The sequence below is a fragment of the Solanum stenotomum genome, chromosome 6 (genome assembly GCF_019186545.1).
Source record: "Solanum stenotomum isolate F172 chromosome 6, ASM1918654v1, whole genome shotgun sequence".
NCBI lineage: Eukaryota > Viridiplantae > Streptophyta > Magnoliopsida > Solanales > Solanaceae > Solanum > Solanum stenotomum.
The window spans coordinates 57,961,785-57,986,751 of NC_064287.1; the positions used below are offsets into that span (position 1 = coordinate 57,961,785).

General features: G+C 30.0%; 3 protein-coding genes across 3 annotated transcripts; all 3 read left to right on the forward strand.

Annotated features, from left to right (window-relative positions):
• The first annotated feature begins 1,094 nt into the window (after nucleotides 1-1,094).
• Nucleotides 1,095-3,178, forward strand: LOC125867167 (ABC transporter G family member 5). The gene has a single exon (XM_049547596.1). It carries the CDS (start codon nucleotides 1,192-1,194, stop codon nucleotides 3,103-3,105), a length of 1,914 nt encoding a protein of 637 aa, XP_049403553.1. The 5' UTR covers nucleotides 1,095-1,191; the 3' UTR covers nucleotides 3,106-3,178.
• A 2,100-nt stretch (nucleotides 3,179-5,278) lies between these two features.
• On the forward strand, nucleotides 5,279-8,363 carry LOC125867169 (uncharacterized protein At1g10890). Its single transcript, XM_049547599.1, has 4 exons — nucleotides 5,279-5,409; nucleotides 6,247-6,465; nucleotides 7,127-7,346; nucleotides 7,837-8,363. Exons 1-4 carry the CDS (start codon nucleotides 5,291-5,293, stop codon nucleotides 8,077-8,079), a joined length of 801 nt encoding a protein of 266 aa, XP_049403556.1. The 5' UTR covers nucleotides 5,279-5,290; the 3' UTR covers nucleotides 8,080-8,363.
• A 2,075-nt stretch (nucleotides 8,364-10,438) lies between these two features.
• LOC125867168 (aspartic proteinase nepenthesin-1) lies at nucleotides 10,439-12,534 on the forward strand. The gene is made up of 2 exons (XM_049547598.1): nucleotides 10,439-11,570; nucleotides 11,962-12,534. The coding sequence occupies exons 1-2, from the start codon at nucleotides 10,536-10,538 to the stop codon at nucleotides 12,259-12,261; spliced, it is 1,335 nt and encodes a 444-aa protein (XP_049403555.1). The 5' UTR covers nucleotides 10,439-10,535; the 3' UTR covers nucleotides 12,262-12,534.
• Nucleotides 12,535-24,967: the final 12,433 nt, after the last annotated feature.

Genomic DNA, 24,967 nt, shown 5'->3' on the forward strand with positions numbered 1-24,967 from the left:
ATACAATATAATTTTTGAATAAAAAAAACGATCCTAGTAACAAGGGTTTTTTTTTTTTTTACTAAGAACACTGTTTTTAAAAAAATTAAACTATGGATCCAAAATTAAAATTTGTTCTGTTTTATTGTTTTTGTTGCAGATGAAAAGAAAATGGGAGGCTGCTATGATGATTGCACAGCCAAATATAACAAGTCAAAAAGCAGTAACGTAACTAATATTTAATGTGGATCATCCAATAAATCTTTATGAATATTATGTTATGATATGAAAGGAGTTTACTTTTTGATACTCTAATCTTTTCCAATTTAATTTTAAAGTATTTAATTCATATTAGTATGCTCGATAATTTATTGAAAATAACCCTTTTTAGATCTCTGATAAAATTACACCGATATATTATTGTTGTTGCAATTGACTTTGTACACCATAGGAAGAATCACGGGTTATACTGAAGACAAACGAATGCCACAAAAGAGCTTGCAAGTTGCAAGGAGACTAACATTATCTTGGCAAAGTAAAATAAAAGCCACAATCATGTCTATGATACATATATTTTTTTAATTTTCTATATGATACTCACATTACGAATCGATTGAATTCAGATAAATTTCATATCGAAGGTAAATTCTATACTCAGAACTCGTACTCCCTAACGAAAGAGACTCTACATCCAGACTTAAATTCTATACTTAGAATTTGTACTTCCTAACGAAAGGGACTTTATATCCTGACTTAAATTCTATACTCAAAACTTGCATTCTCTAACGAACGGGACTTTATATCCAGACTTAAATTTGAGGTCTTTAATTAAGGAAGAATGAGTGGCTTACCACTCCACCGCAACGGTTGTTGGTGATATATAGAAGATACACTATATACAGTATACTACACTATACTCCCAATTGAATTGGAATTGTAGGTTGTCATGCATGGTGACACGTGAACCTATATTCAAAGAAACAACTTCACGTGAAACTATCAAACAAAATTTTCTTATAGAAAAACTAGAGGTCATTATAATTTGACAACTCCTAGCCACTAACTTCCAACACTTTTTGAATCTCATGACCAAAGTATTATATACCAAAATGCAGAAATCAAGAAGAGTTTAAAGTACAAACAAAACTTAGAAACTTGGAAAAGAAAAAAGTAGAAAAGAAACAAAGCAAATTTGTGAGTTTAAGTTGTTCAATGAAGAAACAAGGTTGTGAAATTGAAGCAGTAGGCATCAACTACACAATCTATACACATAAAAGAGAAACCCCTTTTAGTTTTTTTAGCAGAAAACAACACCACAAGTGTATAAAAGGAGTTCAAGAATTGGAAAAAGGTGATACTAATAATAATCCAAAGTCTATAAGGCATGTTCTTAAGGATGTGAATTGTAGAGCAAAAACAGGTGAAATTCTAGCTATTGTTGGTCCAAGTGGTGCTGGAAAGTCTACTTTTTTAGAAGTTTTAGCAGGAAAGATTGAGCCACAAAGTGGATCTATTTTTGTGAACCAAAAACCAGTTGATAAAGCAAGGTTTAAGAAGATTTCAGGCTATGTTACACAAAAGGACACTCTGTTTCCTCTGTTAACTGTTGAAGAAACATTAAGTTTTAGTGCAAAACTAAGGTTAACACTTGCTCCTAAAGAATTGAGTTCAAGGGTGAAGTGTTTGATTCAAGAACTTGGTTTAGAACATGTTGCTGGTGCTAGGATTGGTGATGATCGAATTCGAGGGATTTCAGGTGGTGAAAGAAGGAGAGTTTCTATAGGAGTTGAACTGATTCATGACCCTGGAGTCTTGATTCTTGATGAGCCAACTTCAGGTCTTGACAGTACTTCAGCATTGCAGATCATTGACATGCTTAAAACCATGGCTGTTACTCGTGATCGAACGATAATTCTTAGTATTCATCAGCCATGTTTTAGGATCATGAAGTTGTTCAACTCAATCCTACTTTTGGCTAATGGTACAATCTTGCATCATGGAACCATTGAACAGCTTAGTTTAAGGTTAATCCTATTAGGATTAGACCTTCCCTTTCATGTCAACATACTTGAATTCGCCATCGAATCGATTGACATAATCCAGAAACAAAACCACACATTGTTGCCTCAATCAGCACTTATGATCAAGAATTCAGGTAAGTTCACTTTACAGCAACTCTTTCAAGAATCTAAACTGATAAATGAAGACTCTTTTTCTATGTCTATGTCTATGCCTATGCCTATCCATGTTGGCTTTGCAAATTCAAGTCTGCAAGAGATTGTTATCCTTACAATAAGGTTTTGGAAAATCATATACAGAACAAAGGAGCTTTTTGGTTTTAAGACACTACAAATGTTACTCTCAGGACTTGTTTTAGGATCAATTTTTTACAATCTTGAAGATGATTTAGTTGGAGCACAAGCAAGAGTTGGCTTATTTGCATTCATCTTGACATATCTTTTGTCAAGTACAACAGAAGCATTACCAATATTCTTACAAGAAAGGGAAATACTAATGAAAGAAACATCTTGTGGGAGTTATAGAGTTTCATCTTATGTCATAGCCAACAGCCTTGTCTACTTGCCATTTCTGTTGATTCTTGCATTGCTTTTCTCAACTCCATTATACTGGATGGTTGGTTTAAACAAACAGTTTATGGCATTCATGCACTTTTTGTTACTAATTTGGCTCATTCTATACACAGCAAACTCAATTGTTGTGTGTTGTAGTGCCTTAGTACCAAACTTCATCATTGGGAACTCATTAGTTTGTGCTATGATGGGATCATGTGCATTGTTCTCTGGTTACTTTGTTTCAAAAAATGAGATACCAAATTATTGGATTGTGATGCATTATGTGTCCCTTTTTAAGTACCCTTTTGAAGGGTTCTTGATTAATGAGTTTTCTGGTTCTGGAAAGTGCTTACAATACATGTTTGGGATGTGTTTGGCTAGTGGTGAACAAGTACTAAAAGAGGAAGGATATGGTGGTGAAGAAAGTAGAAGGAAGAATTTGCTTATTATGGTTTGTTTTATCATGCTTTATAGGTTCATTTCTTATGTAATTCTTAGAATTAGATGTACTTCTCAAGGAGGATTCAAAAAGATCTTCATTTCAATTAGATGAACTAATTTTAAGTACTTCACAAGTCACTTGTACAAAATACATAAAAGTTGTTTGTTGTAATGTTATATTAATTGTGCATTTTGTTAAAGGACTTGTATAGTTTATATTTATCCTTCTCTGTTTGAATAACTAGTATCCATTTTCTTGAAACGTTTTATGTCACTTCTCTTTATTTTCCATGCTCAATTGAATCCCCTTCGTCGAAATATTCTATCGTATGTATATAAGATCCCATGACGAGGTTTGTGTCTTCGCCATGGATGTGTAGACACAAATTATCAGGATTTGAAACTTATGAGTTCTGAACTTGTCATATAACTCATAAGTCATTTTAGTTAGACACAATACATAAGCATACACTCAAACTTGGCATCAATTGGCAAAGTAAGCACTCTAATTTTGAGTATGCATATTTAGACATCTCAAAAATTTATGTGTCATGTCAGCATAAGTTGTCCATGAGATACAGTTTAGATGAGTTGGGGTGTTTAGTTGTCATTTGTCTGCATGTGGACTCTCAAAGTTGAAGTACTTACTTTGAGATCTAAACAAAAGTTTTTGAATCCATTCAAACGCGCACCTAGTATTATTTTGTTTATTGAATCCATTCAATCACGCACCTAATATTATAGCTCCGCTCCTTATCTCGTAAACTTAAACTAAACAATAATGGGAATAATGTGACAAGATCATTCAACAAAAATAATTCATGTTTGGCACAATAAGTGAAGGGTACAATATTTATTAACAAATATTCTTATGATTTTAATTTATTTTATTTTGGATACAAAAAGACAAAGGAGCATCACGGACTCTCTTTCACAGTTTTACTCATGCAATGTTTTATATTCCGCACACACTTTTATTCATGGCCACAACGAAAGATTTATAACATTAAATACAAATCATTTTCTAACTCTTTATTGTCTCTTTCATATCCGTGACTTGTGTTCCTTTTTTATTATATTGTCCTTTTCAATCATTTTAAAGAATACAGCGAAGTGATGGATTCAAAATTTAGACATATGTATGTGTTTTAATAAACGAATAGCATCTTTTTTTGGAAATTCTAATTATTGTTAGTATGATATGATTTGTGGCTTGTGAATCCATTATGTGTGGATTCAATTTCATTGTTTGTCCTTGATTTCTAATATGATCAACTTTTCGTAAGAGTATTTGTTAGTATGATATGATTGGTGATTTGTGAATCCATTACGTGTGGATTCAATTTCATTGTTTGTCCTTGATTTCTAGTATGATCAACTTTTAGTAAGAGTATTGAATAGTTATAAGTAAACGATAGCTTATCATTTAAATGAAAAAAATTATAACTCTTAAAATTCAACGCGTAAATGGAGTGGAAGAATTAGAATCTTAAAAGTATGCTCATGAGATGCACGATTAACTCTGTTTACTTGTTTTTCACACACAAAAAGGTTGAGGCAAAGTCATAGTTTTATCGAAGTAATAGAAGTCATTATGAATCCACCACTAATAATATTCCACATGTTTTATTTTATATAACAGTGTTGATAGAGTGTGAATCAGAGTCTGGAGAAGAATGAAAATCTATTGAAATTAAAATTTTAAAAATATCAATATATCATGACATATATATGTTGTTTTAAAAGCATGTCACTAAGTAATATGAAATTTCTAAAATATACACTATTTTTTCCATATGAAAATGCTTATTCTCTTCGAAACATACTTTACTAAAAAGAAGATAGCACTACATACGATATAATCGATCCATAGAGTTATAATGGAGTAGTCTAATTGTGACTAGAGAAACTTGTATTATATCAAACTCAAAGGATTAAAAGAGAAGGTTTATCGCAAATAATTGGAGCTTGTTTCACTTCGTATTTTTCAAATATATTTTGAAACCTTTTTCTTAAGTCAAAGGTCTAACGTGATTAATTACTCTACCTCAAAATTCATTAGGTAAAAATAACGTCTTTATAGGTCGTACATTTTAACTTCCTCAGATTTCACACGGAATATGTTATTGTAATGAGTATGGGTTTGTAAACAAAAATTTGGCCCATGGATATTAGTGAAAAAGCCCAATAGTTGTGTCAAATGATGGGCCTAACCATGAATAAACCGGGGGCCCAAAAATACTCCTCCAACCCGTTAATAGCTCAGAAATTGAGCAAAATTCCTACTGTTTGTAATAATGGGACGGAGCATATCCCGGTCGCCGTCATATTCTCGACGGTCTCGATCTCCGGTGAATCGTCATCGCAGCAGTCGCCGGAGCCGACGTGACCGAAGCCGCTCACCCTATTCCAGCAGGTAATATTTTGTCTTCCAGCTCGTATACTCATGAATTTGCATCTCTTTTTTGTTGAAAAATGCAATTTTTATGATTTATTGCTAGTTTATATGAATTTGCATATCTGTTTTGTTGAAAAGGTTCAAACTTTTGTTATTTTTCTTATTTACTGTATGGAGTGCGGTAACAAAGGTGTGGCTTAGTGGTCAATGAAATGTGTGTCGAGCACCATGAGGTCTTATTTGTTGTAGCCTTGGTGGACAGAGTTACATGGTAACTGATGCTGGTGGGAGGTGTCAGGTATCTAGTGAAATTAGTCGAGTGCCCACAAGCTGGCCCCGACACACTTTTCGTTTTCTATTTTTAGTTTAAATGTTGGAATTTCAGCTGCATTGTTATGAAGCCTGAAAAATCTATCTTCATTTAGTAGTTTGTTTCAAATCTCAACTAGAAATCTCCTAATTGCTATATTCTATATATAAACCGATGTCTTTACAGGTATGTAACTTTCTGCTTACTACTTGTACTTTTGGATAGTTTGGTTTGATTGTGGTAGTCAAAAGGGTGGGCTGAGAGATAGATAGTAGAAGAGGGTTGATTTAAAGGAAATTGTGTGCGAATACAAATTAGGAATGCCAGCAGACGGTGTAAGTGTGTGTGTTCTACTTAAAAGTGTAGCCTTTTACACGGCAATCACTTGCTTAAAACTATATCCAGCAAGTTTTATGTTTTTGTAACAGGAAGGTTGTGACAGTGAACCACACAGAATAGTTCATGTTTTAGTAGCGGATTTTCGTTGAAATTGGTCGTCCTTCACATTATCATCTCTATTTAGTTACAATTGTTATATTTCGCAGGAGAAAGAGTCGCTCTGGTACCCCTCACCGCCGTCGGAGCCGTTCTCCAGCTACAAGGCGCAAAAGAAGTCGGTCCCCGACGACTAGGCGTCATAGGAGACGACGAAGTCACAGTTCCTCAGAGTCTCCTGTACCTAAGTCTCGAAGTCCTAGTCTTACATCCACTGAGCGTAAAAGTGCTGCTGAAAAATTGAAAAAAGAAGAAGAAGAAAAGAAAAGGTTTGTTAGATGTGATTGATACTGTTATGATGTTCCTTTGGCTCTAGTCTATGTCCTAAAGTTACTAAGCTAATATGCATGTGTGTATGTAGCTGTATCTTTTTATGTCGTCGTTTTTTGTGCTTATATATAATTTAGAGTTATCTAGAGTGTACTTATACGAAATTAATGCTCATGTTAACATATTTATACATTGCTATACGTACTTGATATTTGATATGCTATACTTGAGCCGAGGGTCTATTGGAAACAACCTCTCTACTCAAGGTAGGGGTAAGGCTGTGTACACACTATCCTCCCCAAAACCTACTTGTGGGAATACACTTGGAATGTTGTTGTTGTTAACATATTTATCCAGAAGGTTTTAGTGTAGTATTCAACCACTGTAGACTCTTGGCATGTTGGGTTATTAAGAGAAGATTATTACTTGATTTTCTGTGGGTCTGAAACCCTCTGAAAAATGTGCTGTACATTTTTGTCTTACATCTTGATCATTGGTGATATGTCTTGGCATTACAGGCCATTATGTTTCAAGATACATAGTGCAGCATGCCTGTTGCTTTAACGTACTTGTTTTTTCTATTCAAATGTGGAAGTGTTGAAGAGTTATGGTTTTATTTCATGTGCTCTCTGTATTTTGACCTAATTGAATAACTTTCAGGCTACAGCTAGAGGCAGAACTCAAGCAATTAGAAGAGGAAACTGCAAAGAGATTGGAGGAAGAAATAAGGAAAAGGGTCGAGGAAAAGTTAAATTCAGAGGAAGTTAAGCTGGAAATAGAGAGGCGAATAGAAGAAGGTCATAGAAAACTGTTTGAAGATGTTGAAATTCAACTTGAAAAAGAAAAGCAAGCTGCTCTTACGGAGGCAAGGCTAAAAGAAGTAAGTTTCTGTTGGGGTGGTTATTGACCCATTGCTGATATCTACTAATCATTATATTCTCCGCTTGTGTACTTCTTTTTGTCATCGTATCTTTATGAGATCTTATATGAAAGATAACATGTTATTTACGGCTAAAAGATAAGTATTTTAATTCTTAGTTCGGATGAGGAAGGAAGCAGGGAAAGTTTAACTCTTCTTTGTTCTACTTGTACTTTAGTAGCAGTACAAGAGGTTAGGCATTAGCCCATGAACCTGATATACTCCACAAACTTTCCTGTCTACACTGAAAACTACTTGTTAGTTCACCTTTAGAGAGCGAGTCGGCTAGCTTTCCTCCATTTATGAATCTTATATTTTAACAATTCCAAAATAGTTTCTTGTCTTCCCATTTAATCGAGGTTAAAACTATCATGTTCTTGGTCTAAATATACAAATCTTTGAACTTTTCGATGGCGTTGTTTCTAACATAATAACCCACTGAATTAAACAGGAAAAAGCACGAAAAGAGAGAGAGGAGCTGGACAAAATGCTTGAGGAGAATCGAAGGAGGGTACAAGAGGCTCAAAGGAGAGAGGCTCTTGAGGCACAGCGAAAAGAGGAAGAGCGACTTCGGGAGTTAGAGCTCATTCAAAGACAAAAGGAGGAGGCTGCTCTAAGGAAAAAACTTGAGGAAGAAAATCTAAGGAAACTATCGAGCAAAAATAAGTCTAGGACCAACTCGATTGGTCTATAAAAGCACACTCTCTTGAGATTTTCTTACTCAGATGTAATTGGATAAAGATATCCGGCATTATGTGTCAAACATGGGGAGTCGTAGAACCAAGATTAGCTGATTTTTGGAAGTTCACTCGACCAGAATGATATCACCATGGCTCAACTCAAAGTCTCCATTGCAGGTTTCTACAATTGCAAGAGTTTCTACATCTTCAATTCATGGCTAATGCTGTTAATCACTGTATTTTGTAAACTTATAGGGGACAAGCAAAACAATAACTGATTGGTGAAAGTTTGTTCATGACTTTTAAATTTAGTACATGTATTTGTTAGAACTACTAGGGGGATATTCAATAGGTGATAAAGAAAAATGTGAACTTTGATCTTATGGCATTATGCAAGATGTTCTTGCTTGCCTCTTCTTGAAGTTCTCATGCTGAGTAGCTCTTCTCCTGTATCACGTTTTATTTTTATTTTTTGGTGTTGTGTATTGAGCCCTTTTTTTTAATGTCACTATCAGAGCGATGTCTCTGTGAACCATACAATGTTCGTTCTTCTATTGTTGGTTCTTGAAATTTCATCTGTTTATTCATTCAATTCACAGTCACAAGGGGCCGGAAGGACTTTAAAGTCTATTGGAAACCACTATAATAGCATGAAATGAAGGTTTCACATGTAAAGTGTAAGTTACCAAATAATACAATAAAATTGTAAATGCAAGAGCTAAGACTTAATTTTTTAGCTTTTACTAGAAATTGGTTGGAATAGTATCCAATTATCCAATCATGGTATATGCTTTTTAGAAGGGTGGAAATTACCAAAAGTTGTATTCTTTTTCAGAAATTTGTTTGGCCATTTCAATCACATTGATGGCTTCAACTCAACCAAAATTTGTTAAGTCCATTTGTAAGTAAAGAATGCTAGTAATTACTTCAAGTATTTTGACTTGATAAAGAAAAACAACAAACATTCAGAATAATTCGAGTTACGAATAGAGCGAAAAGATGGAAATTTCTACGGAGGGGTAAGAAAACAAAACAAAAAAAAAAAACTTGAAACAACTCAGATAATGAAAAAGAAACAATATTTTATCCTTGGAGTGTACAATAGTTGGAAAAATGTATCATTGAGAAAACTAAAAAGCAATGGTCTTTGTACATATGCTCAATAATCATACCTACTCAATATGTTGGCATAACTTTTTAATCTTTAGTTCAACAATGCTTGAAGAACAAAACAAGTAAACAACACCCCCCACCCCTCAACTCCATCTTTTTTTTTTCAAGTTTTATTATCATTAGTAAAAGAGTTAGTCCACCAACTTAATCTCTTCTAAGATCATCTCATCAATTGACAAAAAGGCAAAAAAGAAAGAAAGCAATAATACTCATTAGTTAAAATTTATGTGGCGGTATTTAATTAGATACATAGTTTAAAACTTTAAAATTTGTAATCTTACATATGATGACAATTCTCTGAAATAAAAACTTGTCATCACGGGGGAAAATAAGAGAAATTGAAAGCTAAATTATTTTTTAATATAAGAAAATGCTATTATTTTTTAATAGACTGAATATAATATTTTTATCATATAAAGTGGAATATAGTGAACCTTTTGTTTTCTAGGTAGAAAGTTAAATAGTCTGATGTTAATTTCAATTACCTACTTAAGATGTGCCACCTAATTGGCAACACAATATTTTAGAATGAAACATTAGCTAACATTATTTTTCCTATCCACCCATTAGAAGGACATTTTGTTTTATTGTCACCAAATAAAAAAGTACATACTTTTCATTAAATGAGAAAACAAATTATTCTTCCATAATATATCCTAATTAATCTACTTAGATCATAGTCTTACCCTATTTATATTTCTCTATCTTGCTAATGTTACCCTAGGTCTTCAGTCCAACTAAGGGCAGATATAGAGTGTTAATTATAGACTCGTCTGAATTATATATATACCTTAAATAAATACAAATAATTGATTTTGAATTCAGTAAATCAAATGAGTTGATTCGAACCTATAAAATTCAAATCTGGAATATATATGAATTTCCTTCAAAGGAAGGTTAAAAAAGTTTCAAGAATTATTACTACACAGTATACTACCTATTATGATAGTGTAGAATAATGATAACTACATTGCTTGTTATATGTATAAAAGTCCTTGTCTACATAAAATTCAAATAGAAATGAACTAAAAAAAATAAAATATATGACTCACTTCCCATTTATTTCTTGTCATCTCCAACAACTATTTTAGTGGTGTAATTTTTTAATTAAGTTGATATTTCACCTTCCTTTTGATGTTGAAATTGCTCATCACTTCAATACCCAACTTTTTTTCTCCATTTTGATGTGCACCTATTTTTTATTTTATTTTTACTATATACTCCCTTTTGAGTGTTTGATACATATATATATATATATGTTACATATTCTTTAATCTTTATATTACCAAAAAAATATATGGCTTCATCAAAGTTTGCCTATTACATCCTATTTCTTTTTCTATCATCAATCTTATTTGCTTTGCAAGTGAGTTCAACATCTAGACATGTTCTCAATAACCATAAGGGGTTCAAAGTGAGCTTAAAACATGTTGATTCAGGTGGGAATTTCACAAAATTTGAACGTTTACAACGCGCGATGGCACGAGGGAAATCAAGGTTACAAAGGTTAAGTCTAGTGGCTAATTTTGCAACTTTATCATCAAAAGATGAAACAAATGATGTAAAATCAACAATTCATGCAGGAAATGGTGAGTTTCTAATGCAAATATCAATTGGTAGTCCAAGTGAGTCTTATAATGCAATAATGGATACTGGTAGTGATTTAATTTGGACTCAATGTAAGCCTTGTAAAGAGTGTTTTGATCAATCTACACCAATTTTTGATCCATCAAAATCATCAACTTTTGAAAAAATTTCATGTTCTAATAAACTTTGTGAAGCATTGCCAATGTCATCTTGTGGTGATAATAATTGTGAGTATATGTATACATATGGTGATTATTCATCAAGTGAAGGTTTTTTGGCTAGTGAAACATTTACTTTTGGTAAAGTTTCAATACCAAATGTTGCATTTGGATGTGGAAATGACAATGAAGGTAGTGGATTTAGTCAAGGTGCGGGCCTAGTGGGTCTTGGACGAGGTCCACTATCACTAGTTTCTCAACTACACATGTCCATATTCTCGTACTGTCTGACCTCGATTAATGAGGATGCTTATAGCAAGAGTAGCACGCTTCTCATGGGATCGATGACACGTGATGATCATAACAATATTATTACAACCCCATTAGTGAAAAACCCAACACAACCATCTTTTTATTATCTTTCATTAAAAGGAATATCTGTTGGGGATACTCAATTGGCCATCAAGAAATCTACATTTTCACTCAACAAAGATGGCTCTGGAGGAATGATAATTGACTCTGGGACAACCATAACATACTTAGAAGAAAGTGCATTTAGTCTTCTCAAGAAAGAGTTTTCTTCACAGGTAATCATCTTAATTTCACGTATGATCACTAAACTAATTTTCGTCACATTATAAATATACAATAAAGAGAGAAAACTTTACTCACTATAACAGTAAGGTCGCCTTATTAGAATAGGTTTTAATTGTTATAGTGAGTAAAGTTTAGTGATTTCAATGCGACATAACATAAATTTAGGACTTTATATTATATTGTTCTGATGCATAGGATTCGACGACTATACTGTAATAGTGGATATATAAAACTCAATAACTTAATTTGTTGTAGTTGTTTTGTGACTTTACTAGTCTTTATATATATGGTTAGTGGGTATTCATACAACCAGTTGACCATACTAAACACTGTTGTTACAATGTATAAAGTTCATTGATCATACGTGAAATTAACGTGCAGGTAAACCTTCCGGTGGATGATTCAAGCTCAACAGGACTAGATCTTTGTTTCAAATTGCCATCAAACACAAATAACATAGAAGTTCCAAAATTGATTTTTCATTTTGAAGGTGCAGACATGGATTTGCCTGCAGAAAATTATATGATTGCTGATTCAAGAATGGGAATTGCTTGTTTAGCTATGGGAAGTTCAAGTGGAATGTCAATATTTGGAAATGTTCAACAACAAAATATGATGGTCATTCATGATCTTGATAAAGAAACTTTATCATTTGTACCAACACAATGTGATAAACTCTAGAAGGATTGTGTGTGCGCTTTCAGAGGCGGAGTTAAAAGTTCAGATACGGATTCAGGTTCAATTGAACTCAATATAACTTCTATTGCACAAACAATGTATTTGTGTTGAAAAATTCATTAATATGTGCACATATTAAAATCTTAGCTCCGCCTATGCGCGTTTCAAATTGTTCGTTTATTTTTTTTCTCTTATTTTCTTTGCTTTTCTTTACAAATACCATATTAATAGAATCTTACAATATTTTTATGTATAAAATTTACTCCCAATTTATATAATTTGTTTAGGGCTATTTGTATTGTCCAAATAAACAATATTTAGTAATTTTAGTATAATAAAACAAAAATTGAATGTCAAGTTCTACAAATTAAGATAAAGTGGATAGGAAAGTTATAAGAGTCAAAACAACTACAACAATAATTGCTTATATTATAATTAGTAGAGGAAAAAAATACTGAAAATAATGAAGCATGTAATTAATTAATTTACCTGCCTTGATCACCTAACTAATCATTTTACAAAGGCTTGTTCAACTGCCTAACCACTTTATGAATGCCTTAATTTCTCTATTTTATTAGTATTATATTATAACCTGTGTGATGCACGGATAATATTAAAATATATTAATCGCATCAAATTGTGATTTCACTAATTTTACATATTCTTGTTCAAAAATCTGATTTTGTTACTTATTGCAATATTTTTCTGTTTTTGTATTGTACTTTTGGATTTTTATTTAATTTTGGGCCATTAATGGGCCTAATAGGCTTTTCTAAGGTCCTTAGAAGTAATACTCACTCCTGTCCCAATTGGGCTTTTGATTGAGACTTAGGCCCTTAGAATGGGTCATTTGCACTTTTGTCCCTATTTTGTATTGGTCTTTAATTTTTCGTCTCAAGGCAAATAACTTTTTTGCGGAGATAATTTTATATTTTTGAATAATAATATCTCTCAAGTTATGTCTTACTCCCTTAAAGAACTTATGTCTCGATAGGCATAAGTTCAACTGCTAAGGGAAAAAAATAAATAAAGACGAACTCATTTATACAATAAAAATTAAAGACCAAACACATTTGAAGGACAAGTGTATAAACACTCGTCAAAGTTGATTGTGAGAAGAAAATACTATTTAAAAGGGGAATCTTAGTAGCTTGTGGCGTTCTAGTGCGTTGTAGTCCTGTAGATCGATTTTATTTTTCACCTCGTAATCCTCTCCCTCATTTCTCCTTCCCCTACTTCTACCCTCAATATTTTTTTTAAATTATTTTTTATATAAAATGATTAATTATCCAAACGTGTGAAATCTCAACCTTCATAAGAGTATGCTTAAATTGTATTTTTAGTAAAAAAAATCAATGACACTAAAAGATATTATGATTCTATCTATAAGAAGAAAGTGAAGACCCATAAACATCACTTGTGGGGTGGACATAAAAGAGTTGGCAAATGTTTATCACTTTTTCATAATAAAATGAAGTTGTAGAAAAAAGCCAAATCACAAAATATTATGGCAAATGGATCAAGTATTTTGGGCGGTCTAGTGATGTCAATCTCTTTTATCTTGTTTTTGTACTTGTAGCTTGAAACAGTTGACTTAAAAGCAAGTCATGAAATTAGTGGGGTGGGCAAGGCCATGATTAAAATCATTCGGTATTCAAAATTTACTGATCGAACTAAGTCAAAGAATTTGTGTAACGTATTAGGACCTTGCGAAGGAAGTGTGTTCCTATCAAGATTTTCTCTATTTTCTAAGTATGATTTAGAAACTTCTGATTTCTGAATAAGGATATAGAAATTTTATTCATCCCGACCTGCCTTTACATTAATTAATTTTCAGTCATGGTCATTTTTTGTGCAAGTTGTAAGGAGTCTCAATCTCAAGACAAGTTAAGGTGTCATTTCATTCTGGAATATGAGTGGATCAAATTTTACTGATCCGACAAATTTGAAGAAGTTCATGAGTTGTGTAGAAACTTGAAATGAAACATATTTGTACCAAAATTTTCTCAACTCTTGAAGCACAAGTTAGAAACTTCTTATTACTGAATAAGGATATAAGAATCCCATTCACCCCAACCTACCTTTTCATCAATCAATTTTCATCTCGACTGGTTTTAATACGAGTTGTAAGGAGTCTTAGTCTGAAATCAAGTTGGACGTCATTTCAATGCATCAAAATTTTACTAGTCCGACAAAGGAAAAAAAAGTTGAGTTATATTGGAATAAAGTATATTAATATTAAGATATTTAAATAAAGATGTGGAGATCGATCTCTTCTGTTCTGCCATCCTTCTTGATGTCCAGAATGATACTCCCTCCGTCCCTATTTACTTGTCCATATTTCCTCTTTTAGATATCCCTATTTACTTGTCCATTTTGACAAATCAAGAAAGGACAAAAAAAAATTTCCTATTATACCCTTATTTAAACTTCCCCCAACATTGATTAGTTATTTTGAATAAATTTATTTTGGAATCATAATTAATAAGGGCAAAATTGTAACTTCATTATGCTAATCATTGTTGCCTTAATATTTGTGTCATTTCAAAAGTGGACAACTAAATAGGGACGGAGGGAGTAGTTGATATTCTTTTTGAGTTACTTGTAGTTCCTTCCAAATTAATTTCAATGATTTTAAAGTGCATGTACCTGTTATGATTGGGGAGATATGATTTGAAGAAATCTTTCCTAACCAAAAACTGCAAAAATAAAACTATCTAAAAATAAAGGTCGGTAGATATTGGAGATACTACATATTTCATTGAACAACTTTTAATTTTGTTAACTAAAGGGAAAAAAAAATAAAAAAAATCACACAATTGGTTAGTTAATAAGAGAAATAAAAACAAGAAAAAAACAAGTTCAAATCCTGGGTATGGAATAATGTTTGATAAGAACATTCAATTTACTTTTACATCGAAATTTCTTAACGTAAATTGATAAGATTTATCGAATTGCTTATACAATATCAACTAAGAAATTGAATATAAAAAAAATTGTACTATAAAGCTAGTGTGCCAGACCCAAAAACAAATGTATCAACATAATTTTGTACAATCAATACAATGCACAAAAAATAGAATAAATTCTAGAATGGTCAGTATTATGTTTATTTCTATAATAAAATAAATAAAAAGAACAATAAACATAAGGAAAATGCGTGGAATATAATTGAACTATGCAGACCAGAATCGTATCAAAGGGGATCAATGATATAAGTGTGGGACATATAAATCTGGAATAAGGATCGGATCAGTGCGACGGATTTAAAATTTTCATTATTTTATGTACATAATAAAAAAATTAACTTTATTTATACGAAACAATTTATTAACGAAAGAAACTCGAATAAAAAAAATCTCTAGTAAGAGGTAAAATTATTACTATGTAACATTTTAAATCGTACTTGCGGGTACCATATATATAGTTTTAAATTTTAATAAACTAAACAAACACTGATTATAGTCAATTTGACTTTTTTTTTAAAAAGGGTCATTTATCAAATATTTTGAAACCCTACAATGCACTAATATATAGAATTTTATTTTATTTTTTTATTTTTTATTTTATAAAAAGGAAAAGAGATCATCACTCTCAGCACTGAATAGTTATCATCAATTCTATATATATGGTGGACCAAAGCATCTTATCAAGAGGCTCCTTTGATAGTGGAGAAAAAATAAAAATAATGTGAAAGCATAAAATAAAATAAAATAAATAAAAAGTACTTTGGGAAAGAAATATTTGAAATTCCACTTTCAAGAATATCCCTACATAAATCTCTTAATTGAAATTTTGCAATCTAACCAAAATTTATTGTTTTACAATAATAACTATGTCTTAGAGGCTGATCTAGAGGGGACATGTGAGAGTATTAATTCAGATTCTTTCGATAAAAAATTATACGATATATAGAGATTTTGAATTTTCTAAATATGATATTAAAAATTGACTATGTAGTTTACGAAGTTCAAAATTTAAATCGTAGACATTATATTTTTATTTTTCAAACCTCCTTGATGAAAAATTCTGAATTCGCGTCACAAATCTTTTTCTCAAATAATTTTGTGTTAGCTATATGAATTATCAATTATTTTTATTTAAGCTCAACGCATGTTATAGTGAATTAGTTTGTTTAAATGGGATTATAAAAGATAATTTTTATTAAAATTGAATCCAAATATTTAACACATTATATGACATAGAATTTTCAAAAGCTCTTTCTTATTTTCTTCTTATTATTTCTAATATTGATCTTGAAATGTATCATTATCATTGCTCCACTATAAAACTTGTGGAAGATAATGAAGGAATAAAACAAGAAACTAATAAACCCAAATGTATAAATACAAGAAGAAAGAGGGACCACTTTGAAAAAGTATACCCAACGAAAAGGGTATAAATTGCAAATACAGTTCAAGTAAATTTCGCATATCCGTATTTGTACGACCGGCACAAGTCCACTATGGCCTAATTCTTTTTATAACTTCTCGTATTTTAACTAATTTTATGAGATATTTATTATATTCAACTAATGTAAATATCGAATAAGTCTGACCATCATAATTTGAACATATAGAAAAATATCATCTAGTATTTTGCCTCTGAGGTTTCTTATGTCTTAGGATTTTAGATCAATTGGGTACATTAAATAATCTAAAATATCTATTATGTGTTAAGTTAATCAACTCTGATTTGACCATAAATTTTGAAATTAAAACTTAAAATTTTGAAATTTAAAATTATATTTAGACATGCATTTTATTTAGAAAGAATTTAATTTTTTTATAAATATAATCAAGTGAAATTTCTCAGAAAAACTTACTTGAATATTTAAAAATACTTTAAAATTAGATTTTTTTAAATCTAATTAAATTTATGATCAAACAGATATCTGAACATAAATAAGTCAAAACATAATCTAAAATATATAGTCAAACTCTTTAGAGCTTAAATATCATAGAGAGGAAGTTATATTCAAAGTTTTTACAAAGGAAATAAATCAATTTACATTATATTATGACAACATTTTTCCAACAAAAAAAAAGGAATAAGATTTAATACCATATATTCTCCACTTGACCACCCCACTAGTTCACTCACCCAACCAACACTCATTCTCCACCATCTTATAATATAATTATTATTACCATCACTTTTGCTATAAAAAATTTTCATTAAATATTGACATCAAAAGCAAAAAAGCACCACAACTTTTTCTTCCAAATTTCACAACCTTATATATACACACTCACATATTCACCACTTATTAGACCTCATCACTTGTTCACAACACACATATTCTCCCTCTCTTATCTTTTCTATCGCGATCAATTCTGCGATCAAACTTTTATTAATTTATATATCAATATCGAACGATAAAAATCATGAAGGTGAAGAAAGGATGGCTAGCAATTCAAGTAGGACTAGAAGAAGAAGATGGTGGTATTCAAAAATTTGTTATCCCAATTTCATATCTATATCATCCTCTTCTACAAAAGCTTCTTGATAAAGCTCATGATGTTTATGGCTACCATGTTGATGGACCATTAAAGCTACCTTGCTCCGTCGATGACTTCCTCCATATAAGGTGGAGGATTGAGAAGGAACCTAATCGGAGCCACCATCACCACCACCACAAAAACAATCACAACCATCATAACCACCAATATTTTTCTAGTTCTTTGTCTTTTCACTCATGTTAATTAAATTATAGTACTAAGGTTTCCTTGTAATTAAGGTCTAATTTAATTTTTCTTGGGAAATTTTGACTTTTGTTATTATACTATCTTGTTAAACACATTTAGTTTTCAATTTATTGAAACATGCACTTTTAATTATTTTGCTTGTGAAATTTGGACTATTTACTTCATATTTGGTATAATATATACATATAACAAATTCCTAAAAACAATCTAAAAGGTCCAAATATGCATATGCTTAGTCAAATATCATAAGGATCGAAGTTAAAATTTATTAGCAACCGAAGATCATAATTGCAATGATTCCATTCTTATTTTTTCTTGTTTTTGGTTGGAAGATATCCTTATACGTGCCCACATTATTTTGAGAATTTTTTTTTTCTTGAGAAAATAATAAACTAATTCAAAAGATGAGTTGTATTCTTATTTTACTTTCGTGTTCAATGTTCTAACACTAATCATGATAAATGTTTTGCTAATTTGACTTTTTACTTTACGATTAGATACAAACTAAATCAATACTATACGATTAGTTACAAATTAGATCAATTATTGGAATTAACTAATGAGTTGTAGGTTTACTTAAAGATAATTTGTTATTAAACAGTAAAAGTTAGGTCAAATCTTTATTAAATGACCCTTAGATATTTCAAGAGCTAAATAAATTTTTATTTAGCGTTAGCGTGTGTTTGACATGAAGAAAATCAGTTTATGTCATTTAATATGTTGGATTTCATTTTTCTGAAAAAAAATCATGACTTTCCTCGTATATATCAAAAATGTATAACTTAAACATTATTAATATTATCATTCACAAAATCTATCAAAAACATTCTCCAATTTTCTGATCAATGATATATATTCAATGTATGATATCAAATTCATCTAAATTAGTACTTTTAACGCGGAATATATGCTTATATGAAAAAAATCACTAAAATTTTTAATAGTGTAACGTTAAAAATATTATAATTGATTGAGTACTAAGAGAACTTAAATAATGAATTTACCTCTATTTCTGATATTACTATTGGTCTTTAATATACTTATATTTTGAGAAAAAAATATTTCCACTCACCTATATTCAGATAACATAAGATAATTTTCAAAATATTATTTTAGGAAAATGACTTCCACCGTACAAACCATCACTTAATTATTTCTCTCCATTTAATTTGTATCAAAGAAAAAGATGAAATAATACTCTAATAAATAAAGAAAATTAAAGTAGACAGTAAAAGTTATCTAATAAGCTTTGAAAATTAAAGTTATCCAGCCAAAAAAGTAATAAAATCCACTAGTCTTGTAATTATGTGTGTGTATCAACTATCATCATCCACTTTAATTTTCCCTTTTTGTGTTGTAGGCAAGTTAATTAGTGGAAGGTACGTACTACAACATTTGTTACGTACGATATTATATATATATATATTGGTTGTATTATGACTAAGCAAAACTTTAGTTTACATACGTACGTTAATTATATTTGACTTACTAATATATTTATAAACATAATTAATATATAGTTTGATACTGCCTTTTCAATATGGTATAGGTCATGATAATCTTCGATATGATAAGGTGTTTGGTTTGATATGATAATTCAAAGTAATGAAAGGTTAATTATATAGAAAATTGTTTAATTAACAAAACCTAAATCCCACAACTTTATAAGATATTTTTAACTTATGCACATCTAAACAAGCACTAAAGATAATGTAATACAGTTGTTATACCTCGTATATGATTTTTAAATATAGAAACGTTGAAAATAGAGCACAAATGAGGCATTTCTATTGTCAAATGCTAATTAATTGTGTATTGAAAAAAAAAAGAAATAAGATGTAAAATAAGTATACATGTGATAAGAATGGTTTTATGGTATTCGATAGGGGATATTGTATGAATAATGACAATAGATAATCAATAACCATATTTTATATTTTGATTTTGTAGATTAAGAATAATATATTTGACTATTGTTGTCTTACTAGTCTACCTACAATAATTAGCTCTTATTATTGGTTAGGTGGAGAAGGGATATAACTTAGCGATAAAGTGTAATTTTGATGTGGTGAAAGTTATCAGTTCGATTCTGATTATTCCGAAGTTCAAAGTGAGTTTTTTTAAAATAAAATTTGCTCCTTTAACATCTCTCAAAAAGGATGATCAATGAGAGGGTTGTGGGATTAATTTGAAAGTGGCAAAAAAGACGCTTAATTCTAAGCAAAACTATATAGATTTGATTCTTACTTTAAATCACAAGTAATTCATAAGTTCTTAATTTAAACTTCTAAAATCTACTTGCATACACTATTATATACATTTTGAGATAAATTTACAAATTAACAAGTTACTCAAAATATTATCAATATATGAATATTGTTGATTTGATTGAATATAATGATTAATCATGATTAGGTGCATGAACTAGTACTTTACTCAAATTTGACAAAGAAATCAAAATTTTGATTTTATAAACATAAATAGATTGAACACCTCTAGTGATTGACACCTGTGGCATAGATTTTCAAACTATATCATTCTCTTTGCCTCCACTATAAAATTTGTGGAAGACAATAAATGAGAATAGAACAATAAACTAAACTTATAAACCTAAATGTAACAATACAATAAAAAAGAGGGACCACTTTTATAATCCAATGCCGACCAAAAGGGTATAACTGCAAAATAAAATCTCAAAAAGATTCCGTAATCCTTATTTGGTACGGCCGACACACTTCACATTTTTTACTAAATCAAAATGAAATTTGTGTATAATGTTAGTTAGAGAGATTTAACGTCCTCGTTGAGGTTTATTTCACTGATCACACATCTTTGTTGATATTGATTTTAACAATCCAATATCACTAATATTGTTATTTATTTTAGATTTAGAACGCTTCAAATTGCTTCTTCGTTATAAGATTTGCAATATCCAAGATTTTCTAACGACCACATATATATTTAGTTAATGTCAATCACAGAAATATTAGACGAGTTATGCCTAAAACTTGTATGGTTTAAAACATGTCACTGTAAGTTATGTGATTGCAAGCCAAATAGATTATTTTTTTTCGCTCGATCTATTTTTAAATACCAAATTTAATTAATATGTACCTAAAAAAATTGTGATTATTATTGTTATTGGTCGTTTATGGTAGTTCTAATTTATGTTTATTCTTAACACCTAACTTCAACATCTATTAACTCCTAATTACTTAAGAAATTAGTCAATTTTATATTTTCTTTTTTCTCTCAATGAAAGGGCTCCACTAAGCCATTCTCCAACTAACATATATATTATTAATTATCATAACACTTTCCATAAAAATTATAAAAGAATAGTCACCACATTTTATTATTCACAACCTTATATATACACACATAACATCATATATTACTACACAAACATAAAAATATTCTCCTAGCTACTCACCACTCACTATACACTAACTTCTCCATACATTTCAATAGAAGAAAAAAAGAGAGAATAATTTACAAAAATTACAAGATGAAAGTGAAAAAGGGATGGTTAGCAATTCAAGTAGGATTAGAAGAAGAAGATGGTGGTATTCAAAAAATTGTTATTCCAATTTCATATTTATATCATCCTCTTCTACAAAAGCTTCTTGATAAAGCTCATGATGTCTATGGCTACCATGTTGATGGACCTTTAAAGCTACCTTGCTCCGTCGACGACTTCCTCCATATAAGGTGGAGGATTGAGAAGGAACCTAATCGGAGCCACCATCATCACCACCATAAAAACATCCATAAACACCTTCCTAGTACTTTGTCCTTTCATTCATGTTGATCATGAAGGACTTCCTAGTTTGTAAAGGTGTAGTTTTTCTTTTTCTTCTAAAGAAACGATCAGACAATAAATATCTTTTCATTCTTAGTCATGTCCTGAGATCTCGGGTCCAAACTCTAGAATGAAGTTTATTTTTTATAGGGTGTGTTTCATCTTCAAATTAGTCAGATTTTTCGATACGAATCTAAATTGATCCTGCTTCAAAATAATAGATATCAAGCATCGAAATATTGGAAGTTGAGTAGAAGAGGAGCTACATAAAAGGTGTTGGGTTAATTTTTTATATGGTACACGACTTTTTGGGGAAAACCGTGCATATTTGATAAGACCATGGTTAAAAGTATTGTTTTTGAGGTGGCTTAACTCAATAAATTGGTATTAAAGTCGATGTTTTGATGAGACGAATATACAATAAAAGTGGTGGGATGATTAATGTGCAGAACAAGTTTTTTATAGTCTTTATTCGTCTATCGATATCGAATATCGATTTTATTCGTAATTTGAAAATTCACGTTCAAAAAGACGCATAATAATATAGATGACACACTATTAATTTTTAAGTAAGCCTATAATTATTTTACGATGAACAACATGACGAGATCACTTTCTTTTTGTTTTCCCTTTTTTGCTACTTTTATTGATAGGGATATACATAGTAAAGATTTGATCTTTATATTATTGATATCTATCCTTTTAAGCATCTTTTTGTTTACTTTGTGCTCGATGAAGACGATGTTATTGGATCTTGTTGCTTATAATGAAAAAAAAAGTTTCAAAGAATATGTATCTTATTTTGCTTTTATTATTAAGGCATATATTTGTACCATATATTATATATGTGCCACATAATCTCATTAAACTGTTGAAATATATTAGTGGAATTTTAAATAATCCATAAAATATAACAACTCCACCCATTATATATGCAAATTAGTTTACTATACGACGGGTACAGTACCCAATTTCACCTACCATTTTTTTAATTTTATGACTATATATTGTACTATATATGTACGTATATTTAATAACAAAAATATCTATGACAAATAAAATGAATCGAAGAAAGTAAAAATTTCCTAGCACAAAAGCAAGAAGATCACTGGTAACTAACAAATTCTATACATTCATACTCCCTCAGTCCCTAGTTACTTGTCCACTTTTAAATTGACACACCTATTAAGAAAACAATTATTGACATAGTGAGTTTACTATTTTACCCATATTTATTATGAAGTAGATGGATTAAAAATTTAAGATTTTTAAGAAATTGTACCTTTTTCAAAGTAATTAATTGAGGGTGTAATAGGTAAAATTATTTTATCTTTTATTGATTTGTCAAAATGGAGAAGTAATTAGGAATAACTATAAAAAGAAAAGTGAAAAAGTAAATAGATAATTTTTTTCTTGCACAAAAGCTAGAAGATCACTTGTAAGTTGTAACTAATAAATTCTATATATTCGTATTAATCAAAAGCTACTTTATTTTTTTTTTCCTTTCCTCATTTGGTTGATTATTGACTAAAGAAATTTAACTTTTTATCTTCTTTTGACTTAATAAATAAATAAATAATTTTGGTAGTGGCCTTTGAGTACGGATTAAGGCGGCCCTTTGATGAGGTGATTCAATAAGTCAAAAGTTATATATTGTGATAATATTCTTATTCTAAAGTGTTTATCAATAATATTAACTAAATTAATCCTAAAATGTACTTTGTAGATTTCCAACTAATTATGCACACGTATAAAGTAGGAAATCTACACTACTTGTGCACTATGATGACACATTGACACATATATATGTAATTAATAAATTTTTAATTGTCAAGTGTGTGATCTCATTAGTCATTTCAAATTGCAAATATATAAAATTGTATGGATAGACAAACTTAAAAGTGATGTATTTCTCGAATAAAAAATAGTGTGTGAGTTTTTAAAAAGTTGATTTTGAGAAATAACTTTTTAAAATGTTTTCTTTTCAATTGTTTCTCAATCAAAGAGACCCAAAGTGATGAATTTCTCGAGTTAAGAACTATATCTACAAACTTCTTAAAGTATTTTATTGTCAAAAAAGGTATAACAACACCTTTTATTGATCTTGAGAAAGAACGTCATATCGCTTTGTTGCTACAAAAATAATATATTGAATATCTTTATTTTTTTATTTTTTTTTTAAATACTTCAAGAATTTATGGCGTATTTCTATAAGTATATTATATATGGGCTATGGGCCTATGACATTACTAGAACCAATTAATTAGAAGTATATATGTTTTTATTCAAACAACGGGCAACTATATAAATACATTAAAAAGAAAAACAATTAATGTTGAGATTAACGTCCTAAATATTCCAACTTTTGGTACTGATTATAAGTTAATCGTCATTAATCTACGACATAGTCCTAGTCAAATTTGTCCTTTCAATTGTGCACGAAGGTAGACATGACGAATAGATCGATTATATTAAATTTAACCAAGTCAAGTTCACAAGTACGTTATAATTTAATCCTTTCAAAATCAAAAGTTTATTTATGTAAAATAACAAATGAATTGAATCAAACAATAAGTCATAATCCACCGCATCCAATATATAGGATCCAAAATTTTATCATACTGCTCCAATAATGAGTCAAAGTTTTGAATCTATATGGATTTCATTCCGTTGAATTACACTTTTCTAACACGTTAATTTAATTGTTCATTTTAATTTCAATTTGCTATAAGATTATAGTAGTTATGTTATTTGTTATTGTTATTATATTTGACGATCAATTTATTAGATTAAGTACACGAACAAGTTATTACTCAATCCATTAAAATTTGAATAAGTTGGACGAATTATTAAAACCTAAATTTTGCAAACACCACATTCCCATGAGAGTTCAATTTGTGATCTAAAAGTATAGATAAAATAGTAATTTGAATTTTAATAAAAACTATTACACTAAATACAAGTTCTAGTCGTAGAATTTATCTCTAAATTTATTTATGAATAACGTGTATATATATATACGAGCTACGGTTTTAGAGACTTTCATTTTTTTAGTGGGTATAATACAACTAATTTTGCATTTATTAATGATATATGTATTTATCTTTTGAGAAGTTTGTTATTAATGAACTACAAAAGTCTTAAAGAGATTTTTAAATGTAAATATTCGTGTCATTAATCTTATTTATAACTATTAATT